The 25436-nt window shown below is 44.5% G+C and overlaps 1 protein-coding gene across 36 annotated transcripts in view; it reads right to left on the bottom strand.

Moving 5' to 3' along the window:
* PLEKHA7 (pleckstrin homology domain containing A7) overlaps positions 1-25436 on the bottom strand; it is a 159501-nt gene that overhangs the window by 83382 nt on the left and 50683 nt on the right. For 3 of the 36 annotated variants that reach the window (XM_083589229.1, XM_083589239.1, XM_083589244.1), the window contains exon 1: positions 22049-22522. The exons of 32 other annotated variants lie outside the window; for them this stretch is intronic. In XM_083589229.1, coding sequence (XP_083445355.1) covers positions 22049-22119 — 71 coding nt within the window. In that variant the 5' untranslated portion in view covers positions 22120-22522. Of the gene's footprint in view, positions 1-22048; positions 22523-25436 lie in introns of those variants that run through there. One more of the 36 variants, XM_083589249.1, reaches the window with a different exon arrangement.

The following is a 25436-nucleotide window of genomic DNA, read 5'->3' as shown; positions in this document are numbered from 1 at the left end:
ATTGTTGTATTAATGGCCTTTCCAGAAAAAGTACGGTATGTATACTTGAGAGCACAAGTACTGAAAACATAGAGCACTGAACTCTAAACAAAATTAAGTTTCACTAAATAGTCTTTCAAATATATTCTAGAAATATCAAGTAAATTCTACACTTGAAAAAGTTCCTGAACGTTAACATTTCCTAAAATTAGCAGATGTTTAAATTCATGTGCACTCTGATCACACTTTAGTAGAAATATTCATCGTGTTCACTGAATACAATTAACATAACACAGTTTAATCCTATATATATTTGTAAAATACTCAAACTCAACAATGAGATTAAAGAAAAAAGAAAAGGAAAACCACTATGCACGAGTCATTAGCTATGAATTACAACTTCAATAAGTACCAGAAGGTGGAAAAGTAGATAGAAATCAGTTCTGTTAGAAAGGTGAATGATCTATAAATTAGCTTTCCTCTTATACTGGAAGACCAGCTAATCCCTATGACCCTGTTTGGACAGTTATATGTCAGTTTATTAAAATGAAGCCTCCATTGGATAGCTCAGTTAGTAGAAAATAAGACTTTTAATCTCAGGGCTCTGGGTTTGAGCCCCACAAAAGGATTCCGGCATTGAAGTGGGTTGGACTAGATGACCCTCTGGATCCCTTCCAACTCCACAATTCTATTATTCTAAGCATGCACAAGTTTTTATTTGTTTATATTTATTTATAAAAGTATTTATATACCACTAATTACAAGACATCTCAAGTTGCTTGTGTACTGAACCCCTTCACTACTGCCTTCAAGCAAGCTGTGATTAAACCAGAAATGCTAACTCAACCATAGCTTCCCACTTCATTCAAGCCAAAAACCTATGGATACTAACTTTGAAACAAGCCAGGAATTTAAATCAGCTTCAGAACTGTGGGGTTTGAGATCCTGGCTTATTCTAAGGCTCATAACCCTGGTTCCCCCGTTAAGATGGATGACGAAGCATGGCTATTTAGAAACTTTCTGTTTAATTGCATCTAATGGGATGATGAAATGGACTACATAGATGGGTAAAAGGCTCATGCACATCTTGACTAAATAACGGGCTTAAGAATCCAATACATGGTTTCCAAACACAGCTTTTCTCTGTATAGCTTTAAGGTAACTGTGAAAAAATAAATTTCTCAACGCTGAAGCCATAAAACATCTGCTGCCCTAAAACAATGGCTCAGGATTTGAGTGTTTGATCTAGGAAAGGGTTTGTACCAACACCTGACCAATGAGAAGTTTGTCAGCAAATGGCAGAAAACCATGGCTAGAAAAGCCACCTCTATTGGTCTGTCACACCCCCCCAAAAAACTTTATTACCTGGGTTATAAAGGTGCCCTAAAGACATTAAAGCAAAGATTATGGGATAATACACACAGTGACTTGCGATCTCGATCAAACGCAGTCCGCTGGCAGTAGGAGTACAATATGGGCATGTCTTTTAAAACCTGACAGTTCCAAATTATCGAAGGTTATTCACCAAAGCCAGTGTAAATGTCTTTCCTTCTGCAGTGTTGGATGGCAGGTGAAGAGGAGTTCCCTACCAGGACAGACTTTGCTCGTGTGCTCAAGACATCGATTGTATAAAACATATTTTGCTGCACTGTGTAAAATATGAGCAAGCCAGGGTTGAACTGATATTACCCTTGCTGGTACCTTTCCCGGAAAAATCAGAGGCTCACTATGTTAGGTTCCTATTGGAAGACCGGACAAATGCTAGAACATTAGCAGTGGCAAAGCTTTTATCGGTGGTTGCAAGAACCAATGATCCCTATCTTTAAGTCTGAACAAAATGCTTGTTTAACCTGGAGGTAGGCTGTCTGAATTGTGCATTGCTTTGTAACGATTTATTGGGTCTCTAGACCATAATAAAGATTGATGACTGATGATGATAAAACATCCAGAACAAGAAGATAGTGTCACTCTCCACAGCTGACCTACTATAATATTTTTTTTTAAGTTGATATTTTCATGTAGCCATGAAAGAATAAATTAGAAAAAACATGGTTGATTAAAACAAGGAGTTGCACTCTACTTGAATAGAATTTTTAGAAATTACAAATGATAGTAATAAATTTCATTTTATTTAAACAGAAAGTTATTTCAAGGTAATTGATTTTAAGCAACATCTTACATGTCATCTCCATATCAGAAAGAAGGTTGACAAAAGAAATCCTAATCCTTGAAGAGGCTGCATGGCATATCAGACTAAGACTGCAGGCTCAAATCCCCACTTGGCAATGAAACTCAGTGGGTGACCCTGGGCCAGTCGCTCTTTCTCAGAGTTGCTGTTTGAATAAAACCAGCAGGAAAAAGCATAGGCTTCAAGCTCCTCGGAGGAAAGGTAGGATATAAATTTAATAGATCAAATCCAAGTTAAGATACACATCTAGTATGTCCTTAGAATGGAAAATCCCACAGTTCAAGAGAAAGTTGAGGCTGAATTCCCATACGGTTTATGAGGACATAAGGTGCTGGACTTGATAGACCTGTGGTCTGATTCAGCAGGGTTCTTGTGATGTCCCATAAAGCAAAGTGTTTAGATGAACAGCTGGAGGAGACTATTGAGAGTCCCATGGACTGCAAGAAGATCAAACCTATCCATTCTGAAGGAAATCAGCCCTGAGTGCTCACTGGAAGGACAGATCGTGAAGCTGAGGCTCCAATACTTTGGCCACCTCATGAGAAGAGAAGACTCCCTGGAAAAGACCCTGATGTTGGGAAAGATGGAGGGCACAAGGAGAAGGGGACGACAGAAGACGAGATGGTTGGATAGTGTTCTCGAAGCTACCAGCATGAGTTTGACCAAACTGCGGGAGGCCATGGAATACAGGAGTGCCTGACGTGCTCTGGTCCATGGGGTCATGAAGAGTCGGACATGATGAAACGACTAAACAACAACAGCAAGCATGTTAGGAAGCAATTGCATAAAAGTTTAAAATGTTATCATGCTAATCACAGCAAATTAACAACAAAATCTCACATATTTCAGTACTGTATATTGTTGTTGTTGTTTAGTCATTTACCGTATTTTTCGCTCGATAACACGCACCTGACCATAACACGCACATCGTTTTTAGAGGAGGAAAACAAGGGAAAAAACATTCTGAATGAAACAGTGGATGTATCATTTTTGTGCTTCATGCTGTGGCCACAGACATGTGATCTGATGGTGAATTTGGGGTGACCCAATGCAAAAATCCTGAGAATCCCTGTGGATCCATGCTTTGTAACCACGTTTTTGCACCATTGCAGCCCCAGGCAACAGTGGGTGTGTGATTTGGGGGGGGGGCAGGCTGTAGCCATGGACATGCTATGTGCTCTGATGGTGAATTTGGGGTGACCCAATGCAAAGATCCTGAGGATCCATGTTTTGTAACCACGTTTTTGCACCATTGCAGCCCCAGGCAACAGTGGGTGCGTGATTTGGGGGGGGGGCAGGCTGTAGCCATGGACATGCTATGTGATCTGATGGTGAATTTGGGGTGACCCAATGCAAAGATCCTGAGGATCCATGTGGATCCATGCTTTTTAACCACATTTTAAGTGGGGAAGGAAGGAAAAATACAGAATGGACAAGGAGCACGAGAGGGGTGTGCAGAGAAGCAGCTGGCTAAGAATGCAGGAGAGGGGTATAACGGGAGGGAGGAAAGGAAGGCAAAAGTTTTCCCTCCCTCTCTCTCTCTCTCTCTCTCTCTCTCCCCTCCTGCATGTTTTCAGCAGCACCGGAGCACAGAGACGACACTCTGCTTGCCTGGAGGGGAGGGGCTTTCCCTGCTCTTTGTTCCGTTTGAGCAAACGCAGCAAGGAAACAGAGGAGGGTGGGCAGTAAGACCCTGAGGCAGAATGCAGGAAAGCAGCCACTTCCTCTTTTCAGGTTTCCCTTCTCCGAGACGCGCGATTTGATTTTTGCCTGATTTTTTTTGCCATTTGGCTCCAGGGACCACACATTCGCTCAATAACACGCACAGACATTTCCCCTTCCTTTTTAGGAGAAAAAATCTGCGTGTTATAGAGGGGAAAATACGGTAGTCGTGTCCGACTCTTCGTGACCCCATGGACCAGAGGACGCCAGGCACTCCTGTCTTCCACTCAGTACTGTATACCAATAAGCAAATTTAAATGACATTTTAAAGTGCCCATTATACAGAAGTCTACAATTTTATTCTGCAAACTATTCTCAATGAAGTTTTAATTATTCTCATTAGCACTTACTTATTTTTATATTGCCACTCAAATATCACCATGGCAACCCAAAAATCTTCTCATGATCAACAAGGCAATGGACATTTTGATTATTGCCATCCATTCTGCAATTTGAATGAAAATGTTTGAACAAAAGTTTGCCAAAAATGAAGAGGCAGTAAATACTAATCAAGATTTAAAAAGTAAAGTTGTACTCTTCCTAATAGTTTTATTCTTTGCGACTTTTAAGAAATTTGTATCCAATACTACTGTGGATATGATCTGCTGGCTGTTAACATCTGAGGGACAAACTAGACATTGTCCTCATTTACATGCAATGCCAAGCTAAATTATAGCTTAGTGCAAGTGAATAAATGTGTGGACTCCCCAAAAGGATAATGTGGCCTCTTTGCTTCTCCCCATTTTGCTGTTGTGCTGCGATGAGCTAAGCCTTTGTTTGGCTTAGCATGTCGTCCAAACCTTCGGTCACTGTTTAGCTCTCTCACACAAACCACAAGCTGTAAAACATAGGAAAAACCTTGCCTGAAGAGAGCTAAATCATGATTCAGAGTTTGGACAGCTCACCAAGCGAAACCATGGCTTAGCTCATGCAGCGCTTTCTAGTGATCTCATCTCATCAACTGGTACATGGGCTCCTACCTCTCCGCTTGAAAAAGGAGGTTTGGCATCTCAGCATTATGTCCAAGGCCACACTGCAGCCAAGTTAGCCAGATGACAACTACTGTAACATGACACAACCCAAATTCCATGAACTACATTTTCAAGGTCTCCTGGCTGCTGGGCCTATGCAGTAAATTCTGTTGCTGCATTAACAGTATCTATTGCCACATAAATATAAATTTATATAAATGTGTAAACATGTGTGTTGTGTTCGCGATAAACCATATTACATCTTCTAAGGAGGCATCTGTTTGAAGTATCGAACTAAACAACCATGAAACTAGTTCCATGAGCCAAGGTGGCTTTAGACCTCACTGTCAGCATCCAGCCCCATGCTGCATGCGGTTTGGTTGTTCAGGGGGGAAAAAAAGCCATATCTCACAGATAAATATGCAGTGTCAGTAACAGGCTCTTTGTCTTGCCATGTTCAGCAAGTCAAGTGGAATAAAAGACTTGTCGCATGCAATCATCCTTTGAACCAGACAAAATAATCAATTCCTGGATGTCCTCCACACATTTTTGTAAACTTTTATTAGGAGCACTATCAGATCTCCAATGTGGTGGAGTTTGAATTGTGCAAATACTATTTATGGGGAGCCTACCAGTTATTGTGTATTGCCCATAACGACAGCATACATTACTTTGTGGTAAATCATATTCACCCCAGCATTGTCCTCATGCCAATCACTAACTGAGACGAATATTGCTGCATTCTGGAAGTTGCATACTGATGCAAAAATTTCATATTTTCTCTGGATGTAGCTGCATACTGCTAGGAATGCTCCACTCTTCTTAAAAGTAGCTTGTTTGCTCACTCCTCTGCAATAAATATTTATTTTCCACTGGATGTTACAGCTGACTAATGAATGCTTTTAAAATGCAGGACACTCTGTATATGGTGTTATCTGTCAGTCAGCTTTTTGAAAGAGCAGAAAAATCTCAGCGCTGAACTGAAAATTGGTGAAAGTTAGGATCTATTAATACCTGCTAGGAGTAATTTTCTTTTTAAATAGCAGGTAAAAACCACTTCCTCCTGTGGTTTTGTGGCTGCACTTTGTCAGGTTGCTGCCTTCCAATGAGTCAGTGTTAGGATCCCCTAGCAAGCATCTATTAGTTTGCAGTCTGCTTCTTCCATCCGCTGACCACTGCTACTCATAGGCAGAGGGACTGCAAAAAGGAACTGTAAAGAAGACAGGTTTGATAACTTGAAAGCAGGACTTCTAAGGCTACACATGTACATATTCTGCCCATAGACAAGTGATCCACACACAAAACTGTTCTTCCTATTTGACCTTGATCCTTCTTCCCTTTTGTTTAAAATTTCACTTAACAGTTCTCTGTTTCTGAATCCATGAAGGGGGTGGGGAGTATGATCTGTCATGTCCAGAAACAGAGGAAACTGATATATCCTTCATTAATGTAGAATACGACTAGGTCTCATGGCTTGGTTCTCGGGCACTGTCACCAAAGGGGACACAGGTGTATCAGAAATGCAGGTGTCTCATTAACAAAGCCAGGAGGTGGGGAGCCTTCACCAATTCATGCTGTTAGATATTTCAGGCAGTGACGGAGGGCTATTCTACAGCATCTTTTCTTCCACATACTCTATGTGAAGCTAAAGAATGGAGAAACACAGCCATGTTGGCTGATGCTTGTTTTCTCCTGGACAACAAGACTATAGAAAGGATGATTCCATACCAGAAACTCTCAACGGTGTTTCAATCTTCTTAATCATTATGAAGAAAAAAGGGACACCTTGGATCTCACATGGATTAGCCTGAGTTCCACATTCTCATCTCGGCAACTTTCTTGGGACTTTAGGCTAGTGGTGGGCAGGACCAGAGGGAAAAGTGCGTGGAGCAAAAAAATTTACTTTTACCTCTGTGCAGCAGGCTAGATTCTATACACACGCAAACACACACCCCTCTATCCCACTGCTCAACAACTTAGAGGCATTATCAAAGTTTAAGGACATGTTCTAACCAGACACACTCAAGAAGGGTGCAAAGCAGAGCCAATAAGGGGTATGGCTTGGGGAAAGTCCAAAGGGCTAGACAGAGAGGCCTGGAGGGTCACAGTTGGCCTCTGGGTCTGAGGTTCCCCATCTGTGCTTTTAGTGTTTAGCCAACTTTGCTTAAATCAGACCTTTGAAAGTTATTTACAAAGCCAAATGCAGTTTGGTCTGATAGGTGCTTGCCAATTCCTCACCCCACCATAATTTTGCAAAAACCAGGTGCATTGAGTCTCTGGTGACCTAGTGTGCTATGTGTGGCTTGATGAGTCACAAGTAAGGTCAGGTTGGCTGCAATGTTTCAAGTTCAAATACACACACTCACCAAAAACTTGGAGTTCTGTAGGTACAACAATAGTCCCAAGCAACCCCAAAGGAGGCTTTATCTTTCCACCGACCCCTGTTCTCATTGTCACTCCACTTTGTGTTCAGCTGTTTGCCTGCTGATCTGAGTGCTGAAAAGAGGAAGTGGAAATAGGAAGAGGGAAAGAGATGGTCTTTTAACATCCTATTTCTGACAAAACAGTGGGGGCTTCATGGACAACCTGGGCAAGCCCTCGAGGTCGCTATTGCACTTGCAGGTGTGCCATATATGAGACACCATGGGTAGAGAGAAAGCTTCATTAAAATTTCATTTTATTCTTATACCAGAGTCACTTTCATACTTTGTAACTGCAGAACCTAGCCTTTCAATACTTTCAGGACTTAGGAACTTTATGTAGATTTTGTTAGGCTTAAACAGGTCTCCTCCAAGAAACTGTGGTGCCTAAGGTAGAATAACTAATGGAGACCCCATTCCAGGCAGCAAAAATGAATCAAGCAAGTTATAACTTGCCCTTTAATGGAACTTTACTTAAATGCAGGGCTGAGCCAGGGATTAAGTGGGAGTATCAGAAACTATATATGGTATGGAAATCAATGATTGTTCTATCTACTCAAGAAAATGATAGAGCATGAACAGTTATGGGCCTCTGAGACCCAAAGACCATAAAACGGAGTAGGAATTAAGGTTAAGAAATTTGAGATATTTCTGTTCAATGAACCATCAGTGTTGAAAACTTATTTATTTCTTAGTTCTTTAAGTCAACAACAACAAATAATTCAATATATCACTAATAAACAGAATAATACATCTGATTTTTTAAAGTCATCATTTGGTATTTCTATGCATGAAGCAAATGAAAGGAATATTCAGATTTCTTTTCTTTTCTTCTTGCACAAGCAAACAAATTTTTAAGAAATGTTTTGACCAACTGTTCTGGAAATGTTGTAGTAACTGTAACTGAAATTTTTAGTTAGCCGAAATGCAATAAAATATAGTTTTATAGCTCCTATTAAAAGAGTGTTAGATGTGTGCTGCCCCACAATAAGTTCATGGAGAAAAAATATATCCATAATGTTAGTTAATTAATCATGGGAGTGTAGAGCAATACCCTCTACAGCAATACTGCTTTGCTTTATATTAATCTTCTTTATTTTATTGAAGAGGAGTGTGAACAGAAGGCATTAAGTTCAGTGTTCCTTCTTTCCAAGCCCCATTTTGCCTGCTAGTATGATTTATAATAAAACACTGCATTTTCCAGTTGCATTAATCATAACTGTATTCTCACAGTAAGTTTCAGCTTGCACAGTATTTAGAACTGTAGTCAGGAGAAAGCCAAAAGGACAATATATAAGCAGAAACAAATCAAAATTCAACCTCTACCAATATACCAAACATCTTTCAACTTTGTGATTATTCTTTTAATGAAAGAGGAATGATGATATTGTGTGAATTCCTGAAGTGGGCATTACATTGCTCTTGAAAGAAAACCGTTCAAGTTCCCCAAGTGGGAGACAGAGAGGTGGTTTGGAATGAAGACTGAGGATTTCTACAAGTGGTTAAACCCCTCTCCCCTTTTTACATTGTCTTGAGGACAATAATTTCCTGCAAAGTAGACTATTACAAATATTATTCCTAACATTATCTCCAATTGAGGAAGACGAGAAGATCTTGAGTTCTTCTGTGATGGAACGGAAATGTTATTATGTATTGAAATGAGTTATATATTTTGTTTTGCTGTGTTATTATGAAATTGTTACTATGTCATTGTTTTGCTTTTTTATTATGAGTTTGTTTTTGTAGTGTTTGTTTGAAATGCATTACTGTTTCTTTGTCGTAAGCCGCTTTGAGCGTGATTTTTTTTTGGTGGGAAAGTGGCATACAAATAAAATGAATGAATGTCCGAGTGCAGATTTGGAGTCCCAGGTCCTAGTCTGAAACTCTAAAGCACCACACCACACTGGTTCACATAATTATAATGTGATTTCTGTAATACAATGTGAAACTTCATGCTCCCTCTCCATCCAGTTGGAGAGCCACTGTTGTAATACTCCCATAGTTTAAGAACTACTGTTGAAATTTCAAACTCTGATTCAATCGACTGAACTGCACAGTAATCCAGATCTCTCATGCTCTTTGATTTACAAATGACTAACAAAATAAACCGGAGGTCTATCCAACATGCTGAAGCTTCAAAATGCTCCTCTACTATTACTTTGCCTTTGAAGAGAATGTTCAAGTATTATTCCCTTCAAGCAAAATGAGTCTACTGTTTATTTTAAAGTACATTCCTGCTTAGCAAGTTATTTTTATAATATGCAACTGTTAACTGTGTTGTTTATTCTGTGAAGCCCAAATAAGTGCTGACATTTTAACTGTCTGCCAAAAACGTTTCTCAAAATCAATTTTCTGATTTGCCAGTAAAGTAATTATATCATATTTTATACCCTTTCATTAAATTACTTCTGTATGCAAAGCTTCAGCAGTGGATAAACTAGACTGTGCCACCTTCTTGCATTTTGATTTTATCATATTTAATCCACTGTATGCACACTCATACTTGTAGAGGAAGGAATTATTCTTTCTGCATTAAAAGGACATAGAACAAATCCATGTTCTAACCAGTATAAAACTGCATGTTTCTAGGTTTATTGGATTAAAATACAGCTTTATCTGGTGGCCTAATGTTTCTCTATGTTTAATATTACACTTTACATTCCCTACATATTCCCTATACAATCCATATATTCCTATGAATGCTTTATTTAAAATACTAGTGAAATGCCTGTCATGAAGACATGTGGGAAATGATATATATTGCTGTCAGGGGTTCAGGAGCAGAGGGAACGGATGGCGAGGAATCGGAAGGAGAGGTTAGCGATGATAGCCGTCCGAGATCTCTAAGTCTGTCCAGCGAATCGGAGGATTCACAGAAAGGGGCTCCCGTGGGCAGAGCTGGGGGGTTACCAAGAGGGGCACCCCAGGAAGAAGGGACCAGAGGGGATTCAGAGAGCAGCAGCTGGAAATCCGGACCAGCTACTCCACCAGAGAGCAGCAGGGGGGAGGAGTTCCAGGCACCAGCGACAGGCAGCTCTCCGGCAGCAGCCACGCCTGCGTCAGAGAGCGAGGAAACGGTAGAGAGGAGGGTCGGAGACAGCGCGCGCGCGCCAAGTTCAAATGTACCAGAGGGAGGCGCAATGAGCAGCCCGGAAAGGGAGCCAGGTCCTAAAGCCCGCCGAAGGGAGGGGGAGGAATCCGAAGGGTCCGCATCCGAGGCATCCAGGAAGGAAGGAACCCCGGGGGGTGGTAGGACCCAGAGGCGAAAGGAGAGACGCAAAAGGTGGAGCAAGGCTAGGGTCTTGAACTGGTGTACAGGAGGCGGAGATTCAGATGGGACTTCGCCGATCTAGGGAATAGACGTAGAGACGCACGCTAAGATGTGGAAATGGAAACTATACTTCAATAAAGACTTTATTCCGTTCTACCGGCTAGCGTTGGTCCTTTGTGAGCCGGGACCTAGAGGCAGTCTCTGACAGTAAGTCCCATCTCCCAGAAGTTTTCATCAGTTCTCTTTGACTCAAGCGGCGTGTGGGGAGCGAAGCAGGGAGGAAAGAGGACTGGTGCCTTTGGAGCTCACAAAAGTCAAGCGACATGTCTACTGAAGAGCAAATTGCTTCCCTGCGAGAAGCGGTAACGCAGCTCAGCGCAGAGATAATCGCCTCCAGGAAAAGAGAGGATGAAGCGGCTGCTGCATGCCGAGATCTCCAAGCCAGGTTGGAAGTGCTTACTAAGCAGGCACAAACGGGTTCCAGATCCGAGGGAATCGGGTTGGGAAGGACTGGAGGCAGCATTGTATCTCACTTTGATGGGAATTTGCAGCAGTACCCCAATTTCCGAGCAGACGTGCAGTTTGCGCTGAAACTGCTGGAGAAAGAGTTTAGAGATGAGCAAGAAAAAGTGGGGTTTATCTTGTCTCATTTGCATGGAGAGGCGAAAGCATGTCTGCGCAATCTGTGGAGAGATATGGACCCAGCGCTCCAGAGTTCAGCTGCATTCATTGAAGCGATGGATTCTTGCTTTCTATCGAAAATAGACATTGACATTGCCCGTAAGGACATATTTGAGCTGAGACAAGGGAGAGCCAGCGTGAGGCAGTATCACTCCCGCCTTTTTGCATTGGTCAATGCCTTGGGGTGGGACAAGGATTCCCCCCCCGTTAGAGATCTTTATTGGGAAGGATTGAACCCCCAAATCAAGGATGAGATAGCGCGGGGGGAGAGACCCAAAAGCACCCAGGAAGTGGTGGACAGATCGCTTGCAGTGGGGGTGAGGCTGGAGGACCGCCCTTGGGACAGAGGAGAAGGGCGTTGGGGACGCACACCAGCCAGAGTGCCCTCCCTCTTGCCCAGGGATGTCGCGCGTGCGCAATCAACGCCTCCGCAAGCAGGGGGGGAGGAGCCAATGGAGATCGGCGGTGCTAGAGCTCATTCAGCCACCAGAGCCTTAACACCGGGAGCAGTCAAAACAAAGCAGCCTAGAGGGAACAGGAAGTGTTACATCTGTGACAGTTCGAAGCACATGGCGAAAGAGTGTCCCCAGAGGCTCCACAAGCACACTGCAGCTTCAATGACAGTAATGGGAGCAACTCAGCAAAGTGAACCACGGCAGGGAAACGGAAGCACTGGGGGCCAGCCAGGCGAGTCAGTGAAGAAGTCCCCAGAGATTTTGAAGCCCACGGATCCCCTCCCGCCCAAACCAGTGGTGCAGCTCACCGCATCGCTCCAGCTGCCCAGTGGTCTCACTTTAGAAGTGCCGATTACGATTGACTCTGGCAGTAATGCGGACTTTATCGCACTGGAATTCCTTCAACAACACAACATAGCGCTACTGCCAGCCACACTGCCCCTGAACGTGGTCACAGTGGATGGCAGGGAACTGCTAGGGGGGCAGGTGGTGCAGCAGACACCACCTATGGTGATGCAAATTGGGAATCACCGAGAAGTCATCAGCTTCAACGTCACCCAATTGTCGGACACGCCCATAGTGTTGGGCATGAGTTGGCTGGATAGGCACAGCCCGGCATTAGCGTGGTACCAGCGGCAATTGACTTTCTGCTCTTCCTACTGCGCAGCGCACTGCATCCAGACCTGCCAGGAAGGAGAGGGGCGAGAGGATGCACCGCAGCTACACCTAGGCATGGTGCAAGCGGTGCCCAACAAGTACAAGGAGTTTTTGGAGGTCTTCTGCGAGAAGGAGGCGGACAAACTGCCCCCCCACAGACCCTATGACTGCAAGATTGATCTCCTGCCGGGGGCAACGCTGCCAACAGGGAAACTGTATTCCATGTCTGAGGACGAACTGCAGGAACTTAGGGAGTTCATAGACCACAATTTGAAGCGCGGGTTCATTCGGGAGTCGAAAGCTGTAGGGGGCAGTCCAGTATTCTTTGTGAAGAAGCGAGACACGCCCCAGAAGAGGCTTGTAGTTGACTTTCGAATTTTGAACTCGAAAACCAAGCCCTCGTCCTTCCCCATGCCCAAAATAGACGACCTGCTCGCGACGGTAAGGAAAGGACGCGTTTTCACCAAGTTGGATCTGCGAGGCGCGTACAACCTGATTCGTGTGCGGGAGGGCGACGAGTGGAAGACGGCCATGTTCACACCACTGGGCACCTACGAATACAGAGTTATGCCCTTCGGATTACAAAATGGCTCTCACTGTTTTCAAGCCTTTATGCATCACGTGTTGGCGGGACTCCTTTACAAGAAATGCGTATGCTTCCTGGACGACATCCTGATATTTTCTGAGTCGCGAGAAGCGCACGAGAGGGATGTCAGGGAAGTTCTGCGGAGACTAAAGGAGCACAGGCTGTACGCCAAGCTGGAGAAGTGCCAGTTCGACGTGACGGAGGTGGATTTCCTGGGCTATAAACTGTCGGACAAGGGGCTCGCCATGGACAGCGCCAAGGTTCGCTCAGTATTGGACTGGAAAAGCCCGCGCAATAGGAAGGAAGTCCAGCGGTTTGTCGGCTTTGCCAACTTTTATCGCAAGTTCATCAAGGGGTTCGCTATGCAAACGGCGGCCATCACTGACACGCTCAGCTCCAAGAAGAAGAAGTTTATCTGGACGGAGGAAGCGGAGCAGTCCTTTCAGAAACTCAAGCGTCTCTTCGCTTCCGAGGAGCAGCTGCTGCATGTGAATCCCAGCAGACCGATGAGGGTGGAGACGGACGCCTCAGACAGAGCCGTGGGAGCTGTACTGTTGCAACAAGACCAGCAGGGGGACTGGAGGCCGTGCGCCTTCTACTCAAGGAAGCTCAGCAAGTCGGAGCAGAATTACACCATCTGGGACAGGGAGTTGCTAGCCATCCATGCAGCGTTCAAAGCGTGGCGGCACTTCCTTATCGGAGCCAGACACACAGTGCAGGTCCGCACGGACCACAAGAATCTAGAGTACTGGCGCACGGCGAGGTTCCTGAATCAGAGGCACATTAGATGGGCAGAGTTCTTCGCGGACTTCGACTTCAAGATAGAGTACATCCCGGGTGACAACAACATCATGGCGGATGCCTTGTCCAGAAAGCCGCAATACCTCGAGGAGGAGGCACCGTCGGCAGCCAAGCACATTTTCGCACCGGAAGCGTGGGCTTGCGCCTCGGCGACCGTGGATCTGGACGCCGTACGTCGAGCGTTGCAGGAGGACCCCTTCGCGCTAGCCAAGATGGAGGAGGTGCACAAGGGCACGGTGAAGGACGACGAGTTCCAGATCAGAGACGGTTTGCTCATCCGCAAGGGAGCACTCTACGTGCCGGGGAATGACCTCCGCGCAAGGGTGCTGCAGCAGCTACACGACGCCCCCACTGCCGGGCACTTTGGCAGAGAAAAGACTGTAGAACTAGTGACCAGAGACTTTTGGTGGCCCAAGATGCGGGGGGAAGTAGCGGATTACGTCTCGAGATGCGACACCTGCCAAAGGGCCAAGTCAGTGCACAAACCGCCGGCGGGATTGCTGGAACCGTTGCAGACGCCGTCTGAGCCGTGGGAACGGGTGGCCCTGGACTTTGTCACGGATCTGCCCAGTTCGCGGGGAAAGACGGCAGTGCTTGTGGTGGTGGACATGTTTACCAAGATGGCACACTTCATTCCGTGTGCGAAGGTGGCCACGGCAGAACAGACCGCCAAACTGTTCATAGACCACGTGTTTAAGGTCCACGGTCTGCCACGATCTATTCTATCCGACCGGGGGCGGCAGTTCATCTCGAACTTCTGGCAAAAGTTGATGGGCATCCTGAACGTCAAGATCAATCTAGCGTCGGCGAGACACCCGCAGACCAACGGACAAGCGGAGAGGGTCAACGCCATCATGCAGCAGTACCTGAGATGCTACGCCAATCAGCAGCCTAACACGTGGGTGGACTACCTGCCCCTCGCAGAGTTCGCTTACAACAATACGAAGCACGTGTCGACGGGGGTGACGCCGTTCTTCGCCAACAACGGGAGGCATCCCAGAACCTTCCCAGGTTTAGAGAGAGTGGGGGAGGGGGAGCCGCAGGCAGCGGAAGAATTAGCGTCAGAGTTGCAGGAAGTCCACGAACAGCTTAGGAGGCAGTTGGAACTGGCAAAGCACGCATACAAACTGCAGGCTGACAGACACAGGAGAGTAGGGGAAGACATACAGGTGGGAGACTGGGTTTGGTTAGCAGCGCAAGCAGTGCCGACCAGATCGTTGGCCAAGAAGAAGCTAGGGCATAAGCAGCTAGGGCCTTACCAAGTCCAGGCACAGGTCAATCCAGTGGCTTTCCGGTTAGCGCTTCCGGAGGGTTCCAGAATGCATCCGGTCTTCCATAGATCGGTGCTCACGCCCTACAAAGCACCGCATAGATTTCACGAGCCAGGCACAGCACCAGATCCGCCCAGAGAAGGACCCAGGGAAAGGGGGTCGCCAAGAGGGGAGCGCATCAACGAAGCCACAGAGATTTTAGACTCGAGATGGGGGGAAGAGGGAGTAGAATACCTTCTTGCCAGAGAGGATACCCCGGCCAGCGCCAACAGTTGGGTGCCGGGCTATGCCTTGGACGAGCCTCTTCTCAAGGAAGAGTTCCATGCCATTTTCCCACACAGGCCCATGCCAGCCGAGTATTTCGATGACTGGCTCTTCACACCCACACTTTCAGGCAGCACGTTCCAGGGGTTCGACTCGGACGAGGAGACGGCACCACACATACGCTCTCCGGAAGGTTCACCCTCGGGTTCTGCCTCAGACCGCTCCTATTGGTGGGATAATCAACCAGAGGAGCAGTGGCGCAGGAAGTGGCTGGGGGGTCCCTGGCAGGCATCACCCTCAGAGGGGAACGGGGGAGAGATGGACATGGACGTGTTGGGGGAGGACGTGGGATTTGAACACGAAGGCAGGGAGATGGAAGCAGAGGAGATCGACGTCGACGAGCGCACGGAGGACGAGCCAGACCTGCCCGATGTAATGTACGACACGAGGGAAGAACTGTATCCGGCACTCACCCCTGCCACGACGGAGCACCCAGAACCCACACCGGAAGGAGGGGAGGGGGGAAGGGGGGGCTTCGAGGGGGGGATGGATGTCAGGGGTTCAGGAGCAGAGGGAACGGATGGCGAGGAATCGGAAGGAGAGGTTAGCGATGATAGCCGTCCGAGATCTCTAAGTCTGTCCAGCGAATCGGAGGATTCACAGAAAGGGGCTCCCGTGGGCAGAGCTGGGGGGTTACCAAGAGGGGCACCCCAGGAAGAAGGGACCAGAGGGGATTCAGAGAGCAGCAGCTGGAAATCCGGACCAGCTACTCCACCAGAGAGCAGCAGGGGGGAGGAGTTCCAGGCACCAGCGACAGGCAGCTCTCCGGCAGCAGCCACGCCTGCGTCAGAGAGCGAGGAAACGGTAGAGAGGAGGGTCGGAGACAGCGCGCGCGCGCCAAGTTCAAATGTACCAGAGGGAGGCGCAATGAGCAGCCCGGAAAGGGAGCCAGGTCCTAAAGCCCGCCGAAGGGAGGGGGAGGAATCCGAAGGGTCCGCATCCGAGGCATCCAGGAAGGAAGGAACCCCGGGGGGTGGTAGGACCCAGAGGCGAAAGGAGAGACGCAAAAGGTGGAGCAAGGCTAGGGTCTTGAACTGGTGTACAGGAGGCGGAGATTCAGATGGGACTTCGCCGATCTAGGGAATAGACGTAGAGACGCACGCTAAGATGTGGAAATGGAAACTATACTTCAATAAAGACTTTATTCCGTTCTACCGGCTAGCGTTGGTCCTTTGTGAGCCGGGACCTAGAGGCAGTCTCTGACAATTGCATAGATGGATAGCACTGTCAGTGGGGTCAATAAAGGCTGATGAGCCTGCCTCTGTCAGAAGCAGAAAGACACAACTCCCAGATTTACTTCTGTTCTAGCTTCTGCTGAGAATAGCAGAAAAAGGAACTATGACAGAACCAAAAGTCAGAAAGTGAACAGGTCACAGTCTACTGAACACAGAAAGAATATAAGTTATTTTTCATCTAAATATGTCAGTGTCAAACAAGGGAATTTCTCTTTGCATGAAACAGGTCCACTATCCCCAACTATGGAATGACTTCACTTTTGAAAAACCATGTTTAAAAAGTCTCATTCATCTTAACAACATATTCCAACACAATGCATGAAAAATCATGCCAATTATACAATCTTTCAAAATTCTGTGGCGTTTTTCAAAACTTCTTCATTGTGATGATGTTTTTATTATCTTCTCACATGCCAGTCTGGTTATTTTACTGAAGTGTGACCCAAAAATATTTTTCTCTTCTCCCACAACTGATACTGAACATTATGTGACAACTAAGTATGCACAGACCTCACTGAGGTATTTTTGAGGTATTTTTGCCTTCAAGCATTTTCTTCAAGCTTTCCTCCCTGACCGATTATCACATTTTCATACAGATTCAAATGTGTATTTGCAAAGCTCTATGTATTACTCTAGTTACACACTACTGGTCTTGAAATTAGTTTTTTGCCTTTTTCTATCATATATACCTGTTATCAAAAGGGACACGGGTGGCGCTGTGGTCTAAAGCACTGAGCCTCTTGGGCTTGCTGATCGGAAGGTCGGCAGTTCGAATCCCCACGACTGGGTGAGCTCCCGTTGCTCTGTCCCAGCTCCTGCCAACCTAGCAGTTTGAAAGCATGCCAGTGCAAGTAGATAAATAGGTACCGCTGCAGTGGGAAGGTAAACAGTGTTTCCATGCGCTCTGATTTCTGTCACGGTGTCTCATTGCACCAGAAGCGGTTTAGTAATACTGGCCACGTGACCCAGAAAGCTGTCTGTGGACAAACACTGGCTCCCTTGGCCTGAAAGCGAGATGAGCACCACAACCCCATATTCGCCTTTGACTGGACGTAACTGTCCAGGGGTCCTTTACCTTTTTACTTTTACTTGTTATCAATGAAAAGGTGAGTTGTTATTTATAAGCCTGTTTTAGAACAAGGGAAAAATTAATGTTTGCCAGGTCCAGAGGGTGGCAGCATCACAATGGGCGTGTTCATTTGGAATGTTCTCCCTAGAGAGGCTCCCTTGACTCCATCATTACATATCTTTAGACACCAGGCAAAAATGTCGTTTTAGTCAGACCCTTTTAACTTTCTATGGCCTTTTTGTGAGGGTGAAATGTTTTAATGTACTGTAATTTAAAATATATATATAGAGAGAGAATTATCTTTTAGGGTTTTTAATGCTGATTTTAATGTATGTATATGGTCATTTTTTGCTTAAAATAGTGCAAGTTGCTTTGAGTTGGTGTGGCAAAAAAAGCTACCAATAAATTTAATAAATAAATAAATAATATTCCTCTGTCTAGAATCAGGACTATCAATTATATATTTCAATGAAAAATCCCAAACCATGTAAGGAAAGCTATTTATATATACAATTACTGTGATTCTATTTTCTTTATATTTGCTATTTGCATTTATTTTACTTTTTTGTAACCAAGTTGGTATGAGCAGCAAATACTACATGGAACAACAGGCAACCCTAAAATGTCTGTCCCAAAATGAACAATGCCATAAAAGTCTTACCCGCCCCCCCCCCCCCAAAAAAAATTAGGCAACTCCTCGGTCACATAATTCATCTCAATAAAGCACCAAAAGTAATCCCCAATAATGAAAAAACTAAGAAACCTGAATGCAATCAGTAATTAGGAGGCAGAAAACTTGACAAGGATTCAGTGTGGATTCTGCTAAAATTAAAAGGGAGCACAGAGAGACTTAGCAAATGTGTTAAGACAGCCTGCCTCCACTCCCATCTGAAACACCAAAAGCACAAACAGAAGCAAGGGGCGCTGTCTTAAAGCCCTCTGAAGAAACTCTTCACAGCAGCCTCACTCCTCTAAAAACTGATCATTAAAAATTAAAACACTCTTTGAAGTAGCTACCCACTATGCAGCTTTAAGACAGTGAAGAGACTGTCTTCAAGCGGAATGGGAGGGGAGAGAATAACTTCTTTTCAGAACCCTTGGGATAACTCTGTGGCCCCCAGGTTGGGAACCACTGGCATAATCCATTACATAGTTTTGTGTGTTTGAGTCCCAAATACCTACGCTCAGTGTTATTTTTCTAGGAAGAGGTGTCGGAACTCACAACAAACACCTCCCTTGTTCTCTTACAATGGCAAAGGCGCCCACTTGAGAGGTTCCGGCAAGTTCTGGCTGGGTTAAAAACTGCCTATGATACTTCCAGACAACCAGACTAGGGAAGATAATCATAGTGCTCTTCTCATTCTGGAGAAGTCCAGTCATTCTAAAATATTTGCATAAAATGGGAATTGTGCACAGACAAGACATGAAGACCCATAATGTTGTTTATTGTATGTTGTACCCAACTAAGTTATACCATAAAATTAATGTATCTAATCTAGTCATGTCTATTAATTTCAATGAGACTTTTCTGAGTATGACTAACATTAGATACAAACCTGTGCTTTTAATATACATAACTGAATGTGGCAGATGAAGTTGATTGACTGTATGGGACTGGCAGAAATGACTGGCAGAATCCGCGACCAGGGAGAAGAGTCGGCAGAAGAAGATTGGAAGAAATTTAAGGACTATTTACAGAAACATTGCAAAATTAATGAACTTTGAAAGATGCTGGATTGAATTTATGTGGTCTCTAGCTGTTATGGCAAAAAGAATTGGTATAAATATTGTTTAAGTTATAAAATTTAAGAAGTTGATTGGAAAATAAGGTGTTAGTTAAATGGAATGTTAAGAGATTAGGATTTGCTGGATAAACAATTTGAACTAGAAAACAAGAAGGGGAGGTATGAGGAAGTCAAGAAAACATGTTATTGAAAATTGATATTGAAATTGATTTGTTTTTAATATTTTTTTTCTTTTTCTTTTTTGTTTGTATAAAATTGAAAACTCTAATAAATATTTATTAAAAAAAAATACATAACTGAATGCTCCTAGTCAGCTGCTTTCATGGAATATAAATAATTGTGGTGGATAAATAACTAAAGTTTAAGACAGTCACAACTTCACTGATTAACATATGGAACTGCAGAAAGCTATGAGCTGATGAGTGAGACATGACTTCCAGTCTCCAAATGGATGACCCCATCCTGCATCAAAACCCTTTAATTGTTGTTTATACTGCTTCTGAGTCCACACATCCAAAATGTGCTCAGAGATGCCTGTCAGAGCTGCACACCCAGGCCAAGCAGTCTCCAAAAGAATGAAGACAGGGACATCTCAAAAGCAGGCAGCCAGATCATGCACAGGCTGTGACACCCAGGAGCTCAGAATGGCCCCTCACTGGCCTGATCTGGCTGTGCCCCTACTAACTACCCTCCCCGCTTCTGGGTGGCTGTTTCATCAGTGGGCAGGTGCCAGCACCCCTTTTAGATGGGAGCAAAATGTGATTTCTACCTGTAGTGGTTGTCCACCTTCAGGTATAGGAACCTGATCCCCAACTCCCATAAGCATCTGCCATTAGTATGGCCAATGGCCAGGTCCAACATCATGTGGAGAGCTCAAAGTCCCCCACCTTTTTCTAAGTGGTGCCTCAATTACCAATGTCTCTTGTTCAATCTTACTCCTAACCCACACTGCTAAGCCAGCTGCAGCCTCATTTACATCCAGAAATTACCTTAGCCCTCCGAAGTTCACACATGCAGTGTCTAATAGTGGAACACACACCCACACCACAAACTGATTGCTAAGGCTAATTTGTTCATGAGTGGGCAAAATTCTTATTCAGAGATCAATATGCGATCAGCTAGTCTCAGACTGCTGAGGAAAAGTAAGCAATCTGGTTGGCCACTCAGAACAGGATGTTAGACTATACAGGCCTTGGTCTAATCCAGTAGGACTCTTCTTATGTTCATATGTTAACAATGGAGAAATCCAGGATGTTAGTATAGCTGCAAATAGGTAGAAGCAAGTACCCTCGCAGACAAATGGCAGCAACAATGGGCATGTGTTCCTCTCTTTACTATCAATGTACTTCAATAGGTTTCATCACCAGATAATGAGGTGAGTTTCCATGGGTTTCTTATCTCTGTAGACTCAAATGCCAATTACATTCCTTCAATATAGAAAGTGCCTAAGTCCTTCTCAGGCCATTTAGGGTTTTTTATATACATATAAATAAACATATTTCCAGATAAATACTAGGGAGTCCTGCATTTAATTTTGGGTAGGCCTGCTTTGCTTCCAAACTAGTGGGTAGTTCATCACCTGAGTTTGCTGTTAGAGGGAATGACCCACACTCTCTACAAAATGCTCCTCATATGCCAGGTAGTGTAAGCTAACCATATTCACCATGATTCCTTCAGGGGATTTAATATTAGCGATCACAACTGCAAACATCCCAAGTCCTATCACCAGGTACATTCTTATGTTTAGACACATTAATTATTAACTTCCTCTTTTACTCTCTTCCTCAAACGCATTTCAAACACATGAGTAATTTTACAGAAACTCTGAACTCTAGTTTTCGCTTCTTTTTACAACCTTGCACCAGAAAGAGGCAAAGGTTTCAGATACAGACACGGTAAACAAAGACTGCATTCCTTTAAAAAGGTGTGCCAGAAACCAAAGACAGTTAGTGAAAGCTGAGAAAGAAACTTGTTTAACTTCTATTTGTTCTTTATTACACTTCAGTCATCAACACAAGGAACATAATTTAACAGAAATCTTTGAACCTTCAAGCCATGTTACAACATGCCTGGAAAAGTTACATGAGAAACTATTTCTAAAGGCAATATTGATCTCTTGCTTAGCAGAGGAAACCACATACAAAAATGCAGGAATCATTCTTCTTATCAGCATTCACTAATTTCCCCATATGTAAATATTTTGAACATGCCTTGCCCTATAGCTTCGAAAGTATAATCAAGTCACCAGAAAACTGATTTACCAGGATCATGTTCTCTGGGATTAAACAGGTTTCTTTTAATAGGAACCTAACAGCACTATAACAGACACATATTTGACACAGCATGACAAAACAACCATCCAAATGCACTACAGACACTGTTTTAAAAAACTGAATGATAAACGATTCACTTTTGTTCCATTCAAAACATTAGGAAGCTTCAAATACCTGACCATGGAAACATCAGCTACCCGTTTAAAATGCAACATATTTTTAAAACACTGAATAGAGATTAGCACAGAAAAGCACACCATAATTTTACCATTAAATGTTGCCTTTGTTCTCCAGTTCTAAGTCTTTTCAGGCAAATGTTCATACTGCTATCCGTAAGAGAAGCACCACACTGCAGTTTTACAAAACTAAATACATATACTAAATCTAAACATGTACATACCTGCATGACACCTGGAAGAATGGATGTTCTGGCTGAGAAACAGAGTTTGAAAATCCAGCTTTACTCCCCATTGTGTTCGTGTACTAGAATCACTTACATTTCTTTCATATTCCATACGTTAAAACCAGAGTATTAAAACACCCACATCCATCTGTACAGCATCATTCAGCATCGTTCAGCAGCCTACTAAAAAAAGCCAAGAGCACTCTGAGCTGGTCTTAAAATTCTGACCGCATATCTGATTGCTTCTTCCTCAACGGCAAAATTTCCCACTATCAACAGTCTTCTAAATACTATATACCACAAAATATAGAAACATATGGTTGCATAAGCAAGGAACAAGCATCTTATTCCCAACTGGATATAAAATCTTGTACTGTATTCTTCTTTCAGAGACAAGGCTTGGAATGCTGTAACGAGAACAAGGGAGAGAAAAAGAGCGAGAGACCTGGTATCTTAAACAGCAGCCTGGTTTGGCTGTCAGCCAGCAACCAGCAGAACTTATTGCCAATGCTGCAAATCCCTCCTATCAGCTAATGAAGATCAAGACTGCAGGTGAAACATGATTTTTATCTCTATGACAAGGATTCCCTTGGAAATACAAAGATATATGACCTTGAATTCTGTAAAGGAAATTAAAAACAGCAATGATTTAAACCAAATGGCACCGTTTGTATAATATTATCTACCATAGCTAATGTTTCTGCATATCATAGCAATGCAAGAATTCACTGGGTTAAAGTCTTAAAAAGCACATAGGTTTAATTAGCTGCTTTTATTTTTTTTAAATGGTCATAAATTCCTACTGATTTCTATAAGATCACATATAAGCCATTTCAGAGGAAAGTAATCATATCTGGAACTATCAACAGAAAGTATGAACAATAGTAAATTCGTCTATTTCAACCTCTTCTGCATTATCCAATGCCAATAAAACTTTAACATCACATACACAACAGTCAAAGACACTACTATGAGCACTTACATTCTGAACTGGCAGCAGGCTAGCAAACTGAAAGCACAGCCATGCCTGAAAATAGTGCTGGATTTAATATGCTAAGGAGGAATGCCATTCTAAAAAATTCCTTACAAGACTGTGAGATCTATACCACAGTTGTGGGAGGTTTTAAATTAATGCAGATAATTGGTGTAGGTGACAGAGGGTGCTGTGCATAGTCAATTGAACAGCACTGTATGCGGAAACCCAGGATGTATTGAGTTCTCACACAAGAAGGGCTTGGCTGAAGACTGCAGGCAAGACAAGTGAAAAATTCTCATTTCCCACCTTGCTGGGAGCAGTGGGGGGAGGCGTTCTCCCACAATTTGTGACTGTAGGGGATGATGAGGGTGCCTGGGATCTTGGGAGCCAATCAGCACCTACCTAGCTAGGCTCCTGAGGGGCAGAATTCAAAGTGGACCTAGGTGAGAACTCCTATCCAGGTCCATTCAAGGGATGGTTTTATGCTTTGCTATGGACATCTGTTGGTTGCTGGTTACAGGCAGGATGTGAATTTTCCTAAAGACAAATTGACTGGTTTTGCCTATGTCATAGCAATGTTGCAACTTTTGGGTGAAGAGGCATTGGGTTGGATCCTTAGTTGTGACAGGCAGGAAAAGGTCTCTGCTCACTTGGTCAAGATCATTCTCTGCTGGCACTGGGCGCCAATCAGGCTGGCAAAAATTAATATCCCCCTTTCCCCTTTCTGACAGATGTCAGGGGGTTCAGGAACTTATCCAGGGTTGGGTTTCCTTGGAATAAAGGACAACAGAAACTGTGGTGTCTTTAGGCACAGTTTAGTTTATTTTCACATATGTACAACCAGGGATGTGCTCTATGGGGAGCTGGCTTCAGGCACAAGGCTCATTGGCAGACCAACTCTGTGTTACAAAGATGTCTGCAAACGTGACATGAAGACTAGCAAACTTAACCCTGCTCTGTGGGAATCCCTTGCAGATGACTGCAGTGCCTGGAGAAAAACAGTCAGGTTATGCATCCATAGCAATGACCAGAGGAGGGATGACTACTGAGAGGAGCACAGAGAGAAGAAATGCCATGGTGCATCTGCAGCAGCACAACCAAACACATTCATCTCCCCCAGCTGCAACAAAACATGTCTCTCCTATATTGGTCTCCACAGCCACAGCAAACACTGCTACTGTCCACCGGTTTGACTTCACTCCAAAGGTGTATTGTCTCCAGAAACAGAATGATGACAACAACATACAACAGGAACCTAAGGAGTTCAAAACATTAATACAGTAACAGATCTTGCTTCCCCACTAGGTTTCCAGGTGATCCCCAGAGCCCAGCAGAGCAAATATGTCTCTGTCTCTTTAGCTCCTGCCTGCTTTCTTGCTCAACTGACAAACACTAGCTATTGTCCTTCTAAGTGACAACCAGATAAAGAGGGTGCCCACCCATTTGCCCAGAGGATACCATCACTTATTAGGACTCATCCACACTTCTGCTTGCCCCATGCCTTGAGCAGTTTTGCCTTTGCCCTGTCACTTTCCCCTAGAAAACCCGTTCTTTAGCGCTAAATTGAAACAAATGGCAATCTGTGGCAAATCTGGTTGCTGTTTGTTCCAATTCAGTGCTGAACTGTGGATTTTGGGGGGGGGGACAAAAGGATGTGCGGGTGAACCCTAAGTAGTAGCTCTTGTAGCCCAGGGCATTCTTTCTGGATGCTGATCATGGTGCTTAACTGCTCAGCCCAACAGTCATTGCCTACACGAAGGGAGTGATTTAGCAAGCTGACCAAAAAACCTGACTAGAGTTCTGTCTAGTCAAGTTGAGTGGGATCAATTCCAATCTGTTACCTCCGAGGATGTGGACAGGCTGCTTGGACGAGTGAAACCAACCACCTGTCTCCTGCATCCTTGCCCATCCTGGCTTATAAAAGCTAGCCGGGAAGGACTGGGCGATGGGCTTCGTGGGGTGGTGAATGCTTCCCTCCGTGAGGGAGCCTTCCCAGACCCGCTGAAAGAGGCGGTTATTAAACCGCTTCTTAAAAAACCATCTTTAGATGCGGCCACGATGGCCAACTATCGCCCAGTCTCAAATCTTCCATTCTTGGGCAAGGTGACTGAGCGAGCGGTTGCCGAACAACTGCAGGCACGCCTGGAAGAAGCGGACCATTTGGATCCCTTCCAGTCGGGATTCAGGCCTCATCATGGGACTGAAACTGCCTTGGTCGCACTGGTTGATGATCTCCGGCGGGCTAGGGACAAAGGTGAGAGCTGTTTCCTAGTTCTGCTGGATCTCTCAGCGGCGTTTGATACCATCGACCATAATATCCTTCTGGACCGTCTTGAGGGGCTGGGAGCTGGGGGCACTGTCATACAGTGGTTCCGCTCCTTCCTCCTGGGCCGTGTTCAGAAAGTGGTG

This window comes from Podarcis filfolensis, assembly GCF_964270895.1.
Source record: "Podarcis filfolensis genome assembly, chromosome: 1".
NCBI lineage: Eukaryota > Metazoa > Chordata > Lepidosauria > Squamata > Lacertidae > Podarcis > Podarcis filfolensis.
This window is presented reverse-complemented; position numbering and strand designations above follow the sequence as displayed.